Source organism: Prunus avium, chromosome 6, assembly GCF_965620075.1.
Source record: "Prunus avium chromosome 6, drPruAviu1.hap1.1, whole genome shotgun sequence".
Classification (NCBI taxonomy): Eukaryota; Viridiplantae; Streptophyta; class Magnoliopsida; order Rosales; family Rosaceae; genus Prunus; species Prunus avium.
Window position 1 is genome coordinate 24120188 of NC_142289.1, and position 17661 is coordinate 24137848.

At 36.5% G+C, this 17661-nt stretch overlaps 1 protein-coding gene, 1 long non-coding RNA gene and 1 pseudogene across 3 annotated transcripts; all 3 read left to right on the forward strand.

Moving 5' to 3' along the window:
* The first annotated feature begins 4864 nt into the window (after positions 1-4864).
* LOC110744654 (uncharacterized) lies at positions 4865-7365 on the forward strand. Of its 2 annotated transcripts, none has more exons than XR_015836808.1 (3): positions 4865-5614; positions 5782-6719; positions 7162-7365. It is a non-coding gene; the product is annotated as an uncharacterized LOC110744654 (long non-coding RNA). The 2 variants fall into 2 exon arrangements; XR_015836809.1 differs by having other exon boundaries at positions 4867-5614; positions 5782-5852.
* Positions 7366-9423: 2058 nt separating this feature from the next.
* On the forward strand, positions 9424-11465 carry LOC110744655 (G-type lectin S-receptor-like serine/threonine-protein kinase CES101; annotated as a pseudogene).
* Positions 11466-12983: 1518 nt separating this feature from the next.
* LOC148293875 (G-type lectin S-receptor-like serine/threonine-protein kinase B120) lies at positions 12984-17613 on the forward strand. The gene is made up of 8 exons (XM_088255736.1): positions 12984-14256; positions 15324-15422; positions 15496-15698; positions 15796-16006; positions 16109-16346; positions 16454-16604; positions 16714-17070; positions 17233-17613. Exons 1-7 carry the CDS (start codon positions 12987-12989, stop codon positions 17020-17022), a joined length of 2481 nt encoding a protein of 826 aa, XP_088111862.1. The 5' UTR covers positions 12984-12986; the 3' UTR covers positions 17023-17070; positions 17233-17613.
* Positions 17614-17661: the final 48 nt, after the last annotated feature.

Consider the following 17661-nt stretch of genomic DNA (forward strand, 5'->3'; position numbering starts at 1 on the left):
GGTACCTTCATTTTGGAACATTGCAATTTGCTTTTGTATATGTTGTATTCCCTGTGAAAGTATGTTTTCTTGTGGATTATAGTTTTTTAATTGGTAATATTGCGTATAGATTCACTAGGTATTTGATATTTGACGTTTAATTGAGTTTTTATCATTTATAGCCGGAACTTACCACACTGCTCAATTAACCACTTAGCACAACCACAATGATAGTTTAGTGAACACTTGTATTGTGGGTGTGCTGAGTGATTTGACGAGTGATCCTATATATGTCAATACTGGGCCCCCAAAATTATATGGAAAGATTGGAATATGGGAAAAAAAAATACCCTTAATTATTTTCATGTTTTAGACCCCAAAACTAGCTTGCAAACGTTATCTAAAGGAAAGGGTTCAACTTTTTCCCGTATGGTCAGTGCAAGTACAACCTTAATTATTAAAGGGAAAGGTGAAAATGATATCAACAATTTTGTAAAGTTTTGTCTGCCACTTCACCTTTAGTTTATTTTTATTTTTTTTGAAGACCTTTCTTATTAATTTGAAGTTGTAACTTGTACCCTGTGCTCATTAAAGGTTAGTGTGCCAGCAATCCAGACTTAATTTTCTTGCTTGTAGATACATCAAGATGCAAGCGACACATTGAAACCAGATCACTCTTAATTCCTCAAGTTTCTTTCCTGCAAAGAGATAGACCATTCGCGGTGAATTTTGATCTTTACCAATTAGAATTTCGTTGGGACAGACCTTTCGCCGCGAATTTTATCTCTTCCAACAAAATTTGTCAGAACAACCTTTCGCAGTGAATCTAATCTTTCCCGACAAAGTGACACCGACCGACCTTTCCTGCAAATGTCGCAGGGACAGACCTTTGGCGAATTTTATATTTTCCAAGAAATTTCGTCAGGATAGACCTTTCCAACAAAGTTTTGCTGGAAATACCTGGCGAATTTTGATCTTTCCGACAAAAGTTCGGCGGGATTGCAGCAAATTATGTTGTTCTCATTTTATCTCTTTTAGTGCCACTTGCTTTTAGTGTTTCTTTCCCCCCCCCCACCCCCACCACAAAAACCAAAATTTCCACACGTGATAATCATGTGGTGAATCAGAATCAAACGGGATTTGAATAGAATTTTCCTCTCTTCCTCTTTGTATAACATATATACTTTTGTTTCTGTTTTCCCAGCTAAACTTTTGTATAACACATTTAAAAAAAGTACTGCAACTCACAATGAGTACTTTGTTTAATTCACACATCGCTAAGTAAGTAGTCGGCTGAGAAAAATAGGTACCTCTATATCTCACTTGATCACAGAAGGCTGAGAAAAACAGAGAGAAGAAAAGGGTTGGAGACTTGGAAATTTAATGTGAAAGGTTGAAACTTTCAAGTTAGGCTTGGGTGGGGCTAAACAAAATCACAATTTATAAACATGATAAAACATTGAAGTTAGGCTTGCCAATTGTTTGTTATCAGACGATGCTAATCCCGTGATGTAATCCAATTACTTGTCTTCATTTCTTCATATATTTGCATGAAATCACATATAATCAATTAAAACAATAGAAAACTGAGCATATATATACACAAAATATTAATAAATTTCTTATAATACCTTTGGATTTTATTTGGTGTTATCTTTTTTTTGTTCTACATTTTAAACTAGAGGACCTTGCGTGACCTTATAGTTTCTGTTTTTAGGGCATGTTTACGTATCAGTAATGGGTATGGGAGGAAAGGGAATGATTTCCATTCCTGACTTCCCCTATGTTTACTTGCAATCAGGAATGAAAAAATAAGTGGGCCCCACCTCAAAATCCGTAATCATATCCCCTCAAAACTAGGTATCAGATCAACTAGGGGGGAGTAGTCGATACGATTCCCATTCCTGTTTTATCTTAATAACTTCCAAAAATACCCTTACCACTTTACCATAATTCCCAAACACCCAAAACCCTAAAAATAAAAAAATAAAAAAATTAAAAACTCACTCCAAGAAGTTCCAAGACACTCCAACTTCTTTTTCACGTTAGCGTTGTAGACACAACCTCCCAGAAGCAGCAGCAACGCCTTGTGCTATGTAAGTCATTCTATCTATTTATCCATCTATCTATCTATCTTCTTCTTCTTCTTCTTCTATCTTCTGTCTTCACATTCATCACAAAACAGGTTATTATTATTTGATTGTTTACTAGTTACGTAGGTGAAAGATATATATTTTTTGGAGTTTATTTTTTCGTTTGAAATTGGCTCTGGACAAAGGTGTTATTAACATTATCATTGAATTGGGCTCTTATTGTTCACCTTGTTCAGCATATGAGTCCTCATGCTTACACCACCTTACTAGTTTGCTGCAGGATTAGTTTGATCTCCTTAGCCAATTTGAGAATTATATATGTGTTGTGGTGAAAATGTGCAGGGCATTTTAGTAATCAAATTAAATTGGATTTGGATTCATGAAAATTAGTAAACAATAACAATGGGAATCAACCCCATTCCTTTGCTAATTTCATATGTTTAGTAAACAACTTAATGGGAATGATTCTTCCCATACCGATTCAGTAGTTTCCCGATTCCTAAATTCTCTGATTCCGTACTTTCTCCATTACAGATACGTAAACATGCCCTTAGTTTCCATTTGTTAGAGATATAGATGAAATATTTGGGAAAATAAGAACAGAGGAAAATATTTGTTTTCATGTTTCATTCATTTTCTCATCCCTCCCACCACTCTTCTTCATCTCTCTTTTTATCTATGTATTTATTCTCTATCTCTGACAAATGGCTTGTGGCGAAGAAAATTTTTCGTATCATATTTCAAAAAAAAAAAAAAAAAAAAAGGAAAGACTTGTTAGTACTAAATGATTGCATGATTTTTTTGTGTGTGTGTGTGTTTAAACTTATCAGATGCAATACATCTCATGTGAATATGTATATATCAACAGGCTCCATTTTGAATAGAAACCTGACTTACGTACACAGGTACCCTGGTCAGAATAATTTGCAGTAAACACAAACACAAGCCAATTTAAGTTTTCAACCAGCAGAAAAATTCATTATTTGGATCAGAACTAGTACACGTTGTGGTTGCGGTAGTCATTCATGGCTAGCTGCAGTATCACCTTAACTCGTGGTGCAAGCGGCATGGACACACTCAAACCAGAGGTGAAACTCTAGATTACTCTGCAACTGGGAAGTTCACTTTGGGTTTCTACCTAACTGCTCATAATAATTCCAAGTACTCCAGCTACCGCTATCTGGAGCAAGCCAAATTACATGAATTAGCATGGGTTGCGAACGGAGACAAACCTATTCCATACCCTTTTACGGGAGTTCTTACTTTGGAAGAAATGAATTCAACCCTCAAAATTACACACAATGGTACTGGGAACCCTATCCAGCTTTACACTGCTCCACAAGCCTATACCAATATCAACACTAGTAATGTTGTGGCTACCCCCTTGGATGTGCTTTTGCCAGGTATGAAACTAAGTGTTGACCACAGAACTGTCACATTTGGTCACTTATATCTTGGTTTATTGAGTACAGCGCGGGCCAATTGAAGATTAGAAGACGTAGGTGGGGTGGTTTACTAGACAAAAGGAGCCTTTCTAAACAGTAACAGATTCAAATTCTTGAGCATTTTGCTTCTCTTGCTTTTTCCAGCTTTGTTATAAAAAAGTACTAATTATATATATTTGGTTTGCCTCAATTGTACGTATTTAATTAGGTGATGATATGCTCGAAGCTTTCAGCTAGTTTGCTGGACATTTTTCGTGCCAAAAATAAAGATAGATGATGATATGCTCAAAGCTTTCAAGTGATGCTTATGCGAAGTTCCAAATTTTCTTTAAATAGTATGTTATTAACAAGGCATGACCTAGTTTCAATCGTCATGTTGAAGGGTTACTACAAGTAGTGACCTGTTATCATAAAAATATTAATAAATAAATAAGAAAATTTTCATTATATGTATTAATTAATTCATAAGAGTTTGAAACTTTGAAAGTTCGTTGCCCTATGATATAGTATACCCATGAAAGTTCTCATTTTATATCTTCCATTGTAATTTTCTTTCCGTATTAAGAAGAGAAGAGATAAAAAACCGACACATCCATCCCACTCAAAGGTACACTATTTATTTTGGTATTTCTCAGGATTGATCCATCACTCACAAACCATTAGTAGGGCACCCCTATCTTGGCCGAGGATGGTTAGAGGGGCTTATTGACTGAATCGACCTCAGAATGACGTATCACTCATATCAGTGTCGAACATTTATCGACGACTTTTAACCGCAGGTCAAAGACAACATCCATGCTCGTTTCACTATATCATCCCAAAGAGTGAAATACCCAAATCAACATTTGGTACATGTCACATACTTCTACATAAAAAAACAAATAACAAGCATTGAGGAAGCATATATACAAAAGTATATATTGGAACAATTCACCTTGAATGCTAGGTAGAATTGTTTAATTAACACACTAGTCTTCATTTTATTAATTAGGAAGTTAAGGTTGTACTAACAATGTAGATACAAACAAGCGGAACATACTACTTACTGTTGTTGCTTGGGGTCTTCTCCTATAGCCGGCTTTGCTATCCTCGGTACTGGAGTATAGTAACTCTCCAGTTCATAAATTTTGATATTGGTTTTAGCTACTACAAAATTGTAAAACCACGACACCAAATAGACAATGGTGAAGTTTAAAACCGTCGTTGTATTTTAAAAAACGACGGTTTTACAAAACTGTCGTAGTATGCCATCTTATACACCACTAAAATCAATTTGTGTAGTTTCGATTTTTAAAACACGACGCTTGTAAATTACAAACGTCGTCTTTTAAAACACGCTAGCTCTTTTTTCTTCTTTGTCAAAACACGCTAGCTCCTTATACGAGAGTTCGCTCTAGACCTAAAAATTTTAGATTTCCCCCAAGCTCGAAAACATTCACTCCTGAACTCTCATGGCGCCCTCTCAACTCTCAAATCTTCCTAATCTTCCTCATCTCTCTCCCTCCCTCAACTCTTGCCCTCGACCAGATCTCCAAGAGAGACTCCTCCGTAACCCAACTTCATCGTCACATATCTCTCTTCCCTCGGTAGCCTTTCGTTGCTGGTACAAGACCTAGCGGTTTCGATTTGAAATCCTGAAACGACGGCGTTATATAAGCGACTGCAGAGAAAAGTCACAGCACAAGGTAACAGTGGTTGTTTCAAACCTGGTGGCTGCCGCTGTACTTCAAAGCATCAAGCTTTTCAATCTGCCGTGCAATTCAAACGTCGTCGGCGTCGTAGTGGCAGTGGGAGACCGCCATCGTCGGCGCCGTCGTTGGGTTTGCCACCAACGCGGCGATGCATCCCCTGGTTGCCGTATGAGATTTCAATTCCACGATGGTCGAGTCTCCAATCTTCCAACTTACACGAACACGGTTCATGCCATTTATGCAATTTCATTTGTCTTTTTTTATTCCGATTTCACTTCTGGGTCTTAGATTTATGTTGATTTACGAATTTTTGAAGTTTTCGTTTATTTTCCTATTAATGACTTATTTTTTCTGTGCAATAAAGTTTCACATTGGCTTGGATTGTTTTGAAGCGACTTGGGAACAGGTTGGTTGAAAATTAAATTCATTACTTCTATGTGTTTTTCTCTTTCTGTGGATTTTGGGGCTTTGGGGATTTTACTTTTGGGTTTTTATTTCATCAATGTTGTTCTATTCCTTAGTTTTGAGAATATATACACAAATTTTCTTTGGTTTGACATTTGCCATAAATAGGTGCTTGGGAATCGAGAGAGGAACTCTGAATTTGGGAAAGACAGTCAAAACAGATGAATAAGAACAAGTCTGTAAGTTTGGTCTTGTGTTATTCACAGTGCTTGCTTATGTAGCTCATGTCTATGAGTGTAGGTATTTTAATTGTCATCGTAATACATTTCAGATTTAAGTATTTGGTGTCTTGAAACTTTGTTTCTAGTTGTGATTTTTGTTCTCTAGCCCATGTGTGAACTATAATTTCCTGATACTATGTGCAGGCCTGCTTAAGATAGATAAAAAAAATGTAAGTATAGGTGGGTGTGGGTAGTGGAGGATTTTGAAACTTTCAACTCTTAGACCCCCTGAAGTAGAGTTTTCTTCTCCCTTCCTTAATATTTATTTTTTTAATAATGAATATAGCATTGGTGCACAACATTTGGGACTGGAAGAAGACAAATACAACAATAAAATACTATGTGATTATTCTCTTCCCTTAAAATATTTGGGACTTGTAGTAGTTATAGTGTTTTCTGACTGTGATGTTTGAAATATAAATGGACTTTGTTTTAAATCTTTCATTGTTGCTTGTGCATGGGGTTGGTTTGGAGATGAGATGCGCAGCAAAGAGCAATTTGTGTAATTGTGTCTGTGTATTTATCTGCATATATATAACAACAATGACATGATGATGATGGCGATTTGTGGACTCGGAGTGTTTTCTAAGAGTTGGTTTTGTTTTCACTCTCAATGCCATTCCTGCATTTTATTTTGTTTTTTTAACTCTAGAAAACAAACACATGAAACTTGAAATTTTTTTTATGTCTATGTCCCTGAATTTGGCTGACTTTCTTTTTCCCCTATTTGTTTTTTATGTGCAGCTCTTTTGAACTATAAGTTGAGTCAGAGTATTTCTTTTACTTGATCAAATAAGTCTCTCCAGGAATTGCCAAAAAATAAACGTAATGGCTCTAAGCTTTAGGATTTTCTATTGAAAGCCTATGATATTTGTTGTATTATAAGTCTGGAATGTATTGAACATTGTGTTCTAATATAAGTATGTCACGGAATCTCTGTTTTTCTGCACAAAGTTCATTTCAGTTAATTTGAGTCCCAGAAAATTGTGTTCTCATAGCATTCAAATTTGTTCATTACATTCAATTCATTTCTTGGTCTTTTGGGAGGAAGTAAGAGAGATTTGAATCCTGTTTGTTCATTACTCAAACAATTTCTAATTAGAAACATGTGCTATGTATTGATCCTAATCTTGTTTTCCTGTAGGATCTTGAAAAAAAATTAACAGGTTATTTGATTAATTTTTTTTTCACAAGGTAATATCATTTTATTCACTTTAAGTATTTTTGTTATTGGGTGCTTTTTTTTTTTTTTTTTTTAATGGAGCAGGGAAGGCATTGAAAGAGAGGGAAAAAGCTGCCGAACAAAGAATGAGATTTTGGGAAAGATACATGAGAAGGGACTATAGCGATTGAAGAGAGGAAGAAACACTTTGTTATATGTTTACATAATAAGAAAGGAAAGAGAAAGGGTTAATATTAGGAACCATGTAATTCAGGTATCATCTATGGATGTGGTAGAATTTGTGAGCAATCACATGTAGGCTTAGTTTGGTATTGCTGTGCTTTTTAAAAAAACTGCTTCTGCTGTGCTGCGAGAATAAACAGCTGTGAAGTGAAGCAGCTAAGTGTTTGGTAATCTATATTTATAAAAGTGCTGTGAATATAAAAAGCAGAGTTGTGGTGTTTGGTAAACCCTTTTGTAAAAGTGATGTGATTGTGTATAATGACCAAAAGGGTATGATAAAAAAAAATTATTTATTTATGTTTCTTTTTCAAAAGAGAAGAAATTTCAATACATCTTTTTTTCTTTATTTTTTCTCTCTCCCTTTTCTCTCAACCAATCTCCTTTCTTTCTCTTCAGACCAAAAAAAAAAATCTTCTCCTTTCTTTCTCTTTTTTGACAGAGACCATTCCTCTCTCCTCTGCAAGTCCTTTTTTTTTATAGTCAAAAGTGTAAGATTTTCCATCTCACACCTTTCTCTCTTTCTCTCCATCCATCCATCTCTTAAATTACATCAAGATGTGGGGGCTTGGGATGTCGGCAACCTTGAGTTAGTATTTGGGTTTGGCGATGATGCTTGGGATGTGGATGCTACATCCCCACCTCTCTCTCTTTGCTCTATGAATGTGAATAGTGGGATTGTAATATTGGGTTGTGTTTTGGTGGGGAAGACAAGGAAGTTGGGGGTTTGGTTTTCTTTTGCTGGAGGAGATAACTGGTGGGTAATCTGGATGTTGGATTTTTTGTGGATGTGGAGATGATAAAGTGCGGAGCTAAGGTTGGGGTTTTTTGGGTTGGAGGGGAAGAAGTTCTGGGTCTGTAAAATAGGAGGTGGGTTGGTGGGGTTTTGGGTTGAGATGGTAGCTTTGATGGATTGAGAAGGGGAGCAGGTTGCAGAGAGAAGATGAATCGAGCAAGCCAGAAAATCCAAGAGAAATGACACTTGGGAGGCTCGAACCCGGGATGACGAGGATAGAGCATGTAATTGTTTGAAACAAATAAGGGCAATATGGGCAATTTGAAAGTTTCATTAAACCCTCCGCATGCTTCTCCGCGCAGCAGATTTTAGAAGCAGGGTGTGAGCTGCTTCTTGTTTTTGGCTGTGAATGGCAGCAGATTTTAAAATAAGCAGCTTGGATTGGTTTTACCAAACACTTAAACCTCCAAAACTTCTTTTCAAAGCTGCTTATTTTTTAAGCGCAGCAACCCCAAACCAAGCCGTAGTTCCATTGTTTCTAATTCTATGTAATAAAATTGAATCTTCAACTTTTATGAAAGAAATAATTTTTGAGTATATATATATTCATTAATAAAGCGTTATAATTGATTTTCTAGTTAAAATCTTTGTATAGAATCATTGGAAACAAAAAATTAAAATGTAACAGGTTGGGAACTTATTAGACGACATATTTAAAGAAAATAAAACAATGGTTTTATTGGAAAAACCGTAGTTTGTACATATAATCAATGACCGTTTTTAACACAATACCGTCGTCTTTATATACAATCAATGACGCTTTTTAATAAAAACTGTCGTCTTTACTCATAAATAACGACAGTTTTTATAAACCGTCGACTTTACCCATAAACAACGACGGTTTTTAACAAAAGACTGTCGTCTTTACATTATAACAACGACGCTTTTACTAAAAACCGTCGTCTTTACATCTAATAGACGACAGTTCTTTAAAAAAAAAGGTCGTCTTTACATCTAATAGATGATAGTTTTGAGTAAAAGCGTCGTCTTTAAAAATAATAGACGACGGGGATTTACCGTTGTGGTTTTATCCATCAAAAGATGTTGGTCGATTTCATGACGGTTGAAAAACCGGATACACGACGGTGAATTACCGTCGTCTATTGCGATTTTTGTAGTAGTCCTTTCACTTTTATTCACTCCAACATCTCTCTCTCTCTCTCTCTCTCCTATAACCCTTCTATGAGCACATTTACTTCTTTTTTTCTGATTTATTTTGTGGCTTTAGAACATATCATTTCCATCTTGAAAGTTTAAGTGATAAGATTCTTATATTTCTCAAAAGAGGAGTTTTCAGATCATCTAGACAGTCTGGCCTTGTGGTCATTCTCATGGCTGCTGATTGGGTGATGAAGTGCTTCATTATTTTGATCCTTTTTGCATGCCGGTGGACTTTGCACGATGCAACAGACACACTGAAACAAGGGGACACTTTCAATTCCACAAAAGTTCCTTAGTTTCATCATCAGGGAACTACTCTTTGAATTTTACTGTAAGAACTATCGGCGGCTCAGACTCCAGCTTTCTTTCTATCATGCACATTAAACGTCATGGAAACATATCATGGATTGCGAACCCAGACTCACGTATTTCATCCTCCTCTTCCCCACTTCTTACCTTGGACACCAATAACACGCTGAAAATTACTCACCAAGGTGGCGATCCTTTTGTCATTTCCAGTGCTCCACAATCAAATGACACTAGTACTAGTGTTGTGGCTACCCTTTTGGATTTGGGCAACTTCGTCCTGCAAGAAGTGAGCTCAGTCAACAGATCAATGATCCGGCTTTTTTGGCAAAGTTTTGATCATCCACTAGACACATTTTTACCAGGCATGAAATTGGGTGTTGACCATAAAAGTGGCCACATTTGGTCTCTTTTATCGCGTGGATCTCCGGACAACTTGATGTCCCCAGGGCCTTTCAGCCTCGATTGGGACCCCAATGGACACCAACTGAAAATAAAGAAAGATGGGGTGGTTTATTGGACTAGCGGGGTCTTTTCTGATGGGATATTTGAATTTCTTTTGCCTGATGTGTCCAACAAGAGGTACAATTTTAGCATTGTGTTTCAAATCAAAATGAAGACTACGTCACTTACATTAGTAAAAATGATCCAAGTGATCCTGAGCCAGAATGGATTCTATCCTCCGGAGGGAATCTTAGAGACAATGGGGGCATGGGATGATGATTATATTATAGAAGTACAGAACTGTGATGGCTTTAACATTGTTGGCGGGTGCGTGAAGTCTTGTCTTCATCTTATGCGCCACTTATGTGCAGACTTCTCACCAACCAAGTTATCATCATTTCAGAGAACAAGTCCGTGGACTTTCTACAAACACATCGTGCCAAGTTTACTAGCTTTTTTTTTTAATTGGCTAATTATGCACACCATGATGAATTGTGACAAATATTAGAATCTGGTTAGTACTATAAAGTTGAAAACTCATATTCTCAATAAATATGTACATTACTTCTAAAGGAGGTGTTTCCTAAAAATCTATTGCTAGCAGGTACATTTTTTCATGTACAATATAAATCTTTAAATTATATTTGGGAGTCTAAAATTAGTTCAAATTGAAACTTTTTAAAGGTGTTTTGATGTTTTTTTAGACTCTTAGATTCTTAGGTCTAAAATATGTTCATTACTTCTAGATTCTTAGGACGGACGACTAGCTTCGACTTGGATCCAAGGCACTTATCTAGTCCGAGACACACTTTAAGCTCACCAAATAATGACTAGGACTCTTGTCCTTTTTAACTGAAAATATCCAGTCCAGTCCAACCTACCAAACATGATAGAATTTTAACTACTTGAGTACGAGTACAATTTCAACGTTGCCAAATGGGTTCGAGTGCTATTGGAGAGGAATTCGAGATCCACTCAAAAGATTTGGGTGGTTACTTTGAAATCACATAATGCAATGTCATTTCTGGTTTCTAATCTTGAACATCAAATCGGCATGAAATTATGCAACTTTGAGAAACTCACAGGAAAGACATTAGCTATGATATGGTCCACATATTGCAAGATTCTTGGCTCCCATTTTACAATTCAAAATATTTGGCTTCACATTTGATGTCTTCATTAATCTGGTTGATTTACTCTATACTTAAACAAAAACACATCCTTGATAGTAAATGTATATTGTACTGTATAGGGTACATAGTAAATTAATGAGAAAATTAATTGTTGTGCAGTTAATCCTGACATGTTCACACTTGAAGTACACCACGGTGGCTACTTTGCTGATGGTTTATATATGGGAGATATTGTACAATGGGTTGATGGCAAGATGCAAATGAGGTTTCAATGCTTGAGTTATTTGAAATGGTTACACCTTGGGTATGATGAGAAGAACATTCAATAATATTACAAGAACAGGACAAATGGCTGGGTAGAAATTAGGATAGGAAGAAGATCGTGAAAGAAGAGGGGTTGGATAAGAAAAGTTATTTTATATATTAAATTATCCTATATTATCGTTCAATATTTAGAACAACCATAGTTTAAAAAATACATACACGACAATATTATTACCTAAATATAAATTTGTATAATAAAATCATTTTGCACCGCTGGCGCAGTTCAGAAAAGTCATTTTTGAATGCCAATAATGTTGGGATAGGATTCCATCCCACGATGGAGTCAAATATAATTATTTAATGTTAACTCTTAATAATAATGTTGGAATGGATTCGAACATAATGCTGGCAATTTAATATAAGAGGATAATCTTTCCCATATTTACAATGGCAATTTAATAAAATTATATAGATGGAATCTTTCTCACTAACCAAGGCACTTTTCCCTTCCCTCTATATAATTAGTACTCTAAATAATAAATATTATAAATAAATAAAAAGTGAGAGCATGCATTTGCATCTGAAGATGCGCCCAAACCAACCCCTCTTTTTCTTTCTTTTGTAATTTTGTATTCTCCCCATATCTCATATCTCCTAAAGCCTTCAATTTTTTTTATTTTTTTTTTCCCATCTTCTTCTTCCTTCCGTCGCTTTCCTGGCGGAGCCAAAAACTCTATCAAGAGGGGTCAACATAAAATGAAACAAAATAAAAAAATTTCATCTAAAAATAAAATCCGTTTCTGGATATACAAAACGACTTAGTTAGTCATTACATGTTTATTGATGGTGACTTTTAGTTATAAAAAAAAAAAATTGTTTAAGACATTAAGTTATGACAAATTTTTATTTATAGTATTTTTCGTATTAGATTATGTGAGGCCCCAATTTAAGTTTCGCACAGGGCCCTCAAAATCTCAGGGACGGCCCTGAGTGGAGAATGTCGGTTGGGCTGGAGCATTTGAGTTGATATTGCTTTCATTGTTTTTGTTAAATGACAAAGTTTGAGTTGGCTAGGCTATTGTTTTTGTTAAGGAGGGGAAATATTTGAGTGGGTTGGGATTGAGTAGGCAGAAGAGATATAATTGAGTAGGCAGAAGAAATACAATTGTATTAAGTATTGGGTAATATTTGGTTTAGCAAAAAATAGAGTAGGCGGCTGCCTACCCTGCCCTTAGGGTAGGACCGCCCCTGTCCCTATGGATGTTGTTTGTTGACTGAGACTTAGGTTGGGTTGTGAATGTGGTCGCTATGCATGTTATTTGTTTATTGTTTGTCGGGTTCTTTATCTGAGTTTTGTTTGAGTTTGTATTGTATGGTATTGTATATGGTAAATTACATATTGATGGTGAACTACTCCACAGAGAGAGAAGAAACACGTACGAATTCATTTACACCATCCACCTTAAATTAAACAGAAATTCAGAATTAGAACTTCATACTGCATTTGAACCAATTTTCTGGAGTGCTGCAGAAGGAAAAAAAAAACTAAGGAAGAGGAAGACAAGTTACACTGAGATCATTTTTCCATGGCTTGCATGGCATGCCTTCTTCTAGCCTTGGCATTTGTTGCAGCTGAAGCACAACAGATGCAGTCGAATATAAGCCGAGGCTCTTCTTTAACACCAACCACCAACTCCACTTGGCTGTCACGTTCTGGTCTATATGCCTTTGGATTTTACAGGCAAGGCAACGGCTATGCTGTTGGGATATTTCTTGCTGGAATTCTCGAAAAGACAGTTGTGTGGACTGCGAATCGAGATGATCCACCAGTCTCCAACAATGCCACCTTGCTCTTCACAGGTGACGGCCTTGCCTTGCCAACAGCAGAAGGCCAAAATTACTTGGTAAAATCGTCTGGCTCTGCTTCTTATGCTTCCATGCTCGATTCGGGTAATTTCGTGCTGTACAACTCTGGTCGGGAAATAGTATGGCAGAGCTTTGATCATCCAACCGACACCCTTTTGCCCGGTCAACGCCTTTTAGCAGGAGACAAACTTTTCTCTGCGAAATCAGAAGCTGATCACTCAACGGGGATTTTCCTTCTCAATATGCAACATGATGGAAACCTTGTTCAGTACCCTGTAGATGGTACAGGCAGTGCTTCTGCTTTTTATGCATCTTCAACTTTGGGTGCGGGAGAGAACGTGACACTTAATTTGGGTGCTGATGGCCATCTCTACCTGCTCAACAGGACTGGTTCGAATATTCGGAATATAACAGATGGAGGTCTTCCTACTGATGAAGGAAAATTTTATCTTATGAGAATTGATGCAGATGGGATATTTCGTTTGTATTCACATGATTTGAAAAAGAATGCAACTTGGTCAATTGAGTGGGTGTCTTCCAAGGATAAGTGTGTTCCTAAAGGTCTATGCGGATTGAATAGCTATTGTGTCTTAAGTGATCTAAAGGCTGAATGTAGATGTCTTCCGGGATTCGAATCTGTCAACCAGGGAAATCCGGCATCCGGGTGCGAGAGAAATTTTGTTGCGGATGCGTGCAAAAACAGGAATGAGAATTTCACTTACACCATGGAAGAGCTGGAAAGCACAACATGGGAATATCTTTCGTATATGAGTTTGAGATTATCCGAAAAAGGCGCTTGCATACAAGGCTGTCTGGAGGATTGTGACTGTGAAGCTGCGGTTTTTGACGGTACAAACTGCAGAAAGCAGAGGCTTCCTTTGAGATATGGTAGAAGAGCCAATGGAACTTCAAACATAGCTCTCATCAAGGTAGGTGTACCAAAACCAGATACAGATCGTAGAATTGTTCAACCAGGAAGCAAGAAAAAAGGTAGACCTGACATCCTCATTATTTGTCTTTCATTTACTGCTTTGATCCATTTTGTTGTTGATTTCCGTGATTGTGTTGTGGAAACACAATGTCTGGGCATATATAAGAATGAGTGCTGTGAATGGTGACCTTGAATTGAATGAGAGTGTGGCTCCGCGACGATATGCTTATGAAGATCTAGAAAAGATGACTAATAATTTCAAGGAAGAGCTTGGTAGAGGAGCCTCGTCAACAGTTTATAAAGGGCTGATTTTGGGTAGCCAAAGCGCGTCAGATCGAGGCAGCAAGAGATCGCCTGAGGCGGTCGGCTGTTCCGCAAGCTGCACGTTTAGGGCGGTAAGGCGTGGGAAGGCGTGATGAAGCGCTGCAAGGCCTGGCCAGACGGACGAGGCGGCGCGAGGAAGAAGAAGAAGAGTCCGCGTGAAATTTTTTATTAGGGTAGTAAAACGCCGCCGTTTCACTTTCAGCCTTTCTAAAACTGAGGTTACTTAAATGAAACGCACGTTCAGTTTTGTTTCTTACCTTTTTTCTAATGAAATTAATATATTAAGTTAATAATACATGCTGTGTATTGTATATATCAATTGCAGATTCGATTTTACTTACCCTTTTTTTCCTCTTTCAAAATAATATTTTAACACATGGACCTATATATATATATAGTACAACCCTAATTTCTACCCTTATCCAATAATCACCATCAATTTCAAGAATTCTCTTTTGGTATGAATAAATATTTTATGTTTTGGGATTGATTATTATGCCTAAATGACAATTAGTACTTATATTTGATTATATATTTAAAAAATTGTTAAGAATTAGTAGTACAATTTAATTGTGTTGTATTCTTTATAAATTTTTCATATTAAAATAACCCATCACAAGAATCTAGTCCGTTTACTTAGGTATTGCAACGGCTCACTTGCAGATGTGCTCTTCATCCGTGAAAGGCAAAGTGTAACGAGAATAAATTTCGGGCACATGTACATAAGTATATATATATATATATACATGTCTACAATGAATATTGAAGAATTATCTCTTCACATTTGTACTACTATTTGCAGCACATAAGTGGATATGGATTGGCACGGCTATTGCCGCTGCTCTATTGGTAATGGTGCTTTGCATCTCGAGCTATCTACTAAGGAGGAAACTATTTTCAGGTAGACTCTTTAAACATCTATGAAGGCTTTGGAAATTGAAAATTTTAATTTTCTTCAACATTAATCTAAACAGGGGAGACCACCCCGATGGTTGAGAATGAATTACTTGAATGGATGGAATCTAATAGATCCACTGGCAATGTCAACGGGCTTCAAAATGATGGAAAGATGGGAAATAATTTGACAGTATTTAGCTACGCATCTGTCGTGGCTGCCACAACTAACTTCTTGGAAGAAAACAAGCTCGGACAGGGGGGCTTTGGACCTGTTTATAAGGTAATTAAGGTTTTAAATAAAAATGAGTGTCTTTGTATTAATAACTGAAAAATATGAACCTGATTACTTGGTGCTATATTATGTATTATTAATGAAGGGAAAACTTGTGACGGGACAAGAAATCGCTGTGAAGAGACTTTCAAGATGTTCAGGTCAAGGAACTTTGGAGTTTAAGAATGAATTGATACTCATATCTGAACTCCAACATACAAACCTCGTTCAGCTTTTTGGCTTCTGCATTCATGGGGAAGAGAGGATGTTAATCTATGCCTACATGCCAAACAGAAGTTTGGACTACTTTTTATTCGGTCGGCAATTAAGATTCTTGATCACTTTAATCTTAGTTACTTGATTTCTTATATTCGAATAATCTGACATTTCAAGCTATTTTCATGGATATATTTGGACAGATTCAACCAGAGCGATGGTACTAGATTGGACGAAGCGGTTCAACATAATTGAAGGAATCGCTCAAGGACTGCTTTACTTGCATAAATACTCAAGAATGAGAGTAATTCACAGAGATTTAAAAGCTAGTAACGTACTACTTGATGAATATATGAAGCCCAAAATTTCTGATTTTGGTTTGGCAAGAATTTTTACACACAATGAACTTGAAGCAAATACTAATAGGGTTGTTGGAACATAGTAAGTATATCATACATTATAAATTATTATGCCTTTCACCACTTTGACATTGCTAAACCTGTACTTACAAACATATACTAAATATATTTGGTTTTTATATGATACAGTGGTTACATGTCTCCCGAGTACGCAATGGAGGGGATTTTTTCGATAAAATCTGACGTCTATAGTTTCGGGGTGTTAATGCTTGAAATCATTAGTGGTAGGAGAAATAGTAGCTTCTACAATGCTGATCGCGTGCTCAATATAGTAGGATATGTACGTCTTACAAATCAAATTTACGATTAACATTTTATTTTTTGAGTTGTGAATATATATACCATGAATCTTTCAACAACTTAATTAAATGAGTGCAATATTTTTTCAGGCATGGGAGTTATGGAAAGAAGGCAGGGGGCTAGAGCTAATGGATCCAACACTAAAGGATTCATGTACTGAAGATCAATTGTTAAGATGCTTCCATGTTGGTCTGTTATGCGTGGAAGAAAATGCAACTGATCGGCCCTCCATGTCTGACGTCATATCTATGTTGACCACTGAAACAATTTCATTGCCATTACCTACAAGGCCAGCATTCGTCATAAGAAGAAATGTTATAAAGTATGATATAAGTAGAGGGGAGTTGCAAGTTATATCAGTAAATGGCTTGTCTAATACCACAGTTGCTGGACGATAGAGGATTCGTCTATTAGCTAAACGATATCTTTGGGCCATAATTACAATGGTACGTACCTTCATTTTGGAACATTGCTTTGCTTTTGTATTTGTTGTATTCCCCGTGAAAGTAGGTTTTCTTATGGATTATAGTTTTTTAATTGGCAATATTGCGTATAGATTCACTAGGTATTTGATATTTGACGTTTAATTGAGTTTTTATCATTTATAGCCGGAACTTACCAAACTGCTCAAAACGGATCAACGGTGAAGAGGGTATTGTGGCAAAGTTTCAATTATCTGGAGGATGTGCTTTTGCCAGGTATGAAACTAAGTGTTGACCATAGAACTGTCACATTTGGTCACTTACATCTTGGTTTAACGAGTAGAGCGCAGGCCAATTGAAGATTAGAAGACGTAGGTGGGGTGGTTTACTAGACAAAAGGAGCCTTTCTAAACAATAACAGATTCAAATTCTTGAGCATTTTGCTTCTCTTGCTTTTTCCAGCTTTGTTATCAAAAAGTACTAATTAGATATATTTGGTTTGCCTCAATTGTACGTATTTAATTAGGTGATGATATGCTCGAAGCTTTCAGGTGATGTTTATGCATCCCCTGAAAGGTGCACTATATATTTTGGTATTTCTCAGGATTGATCCAT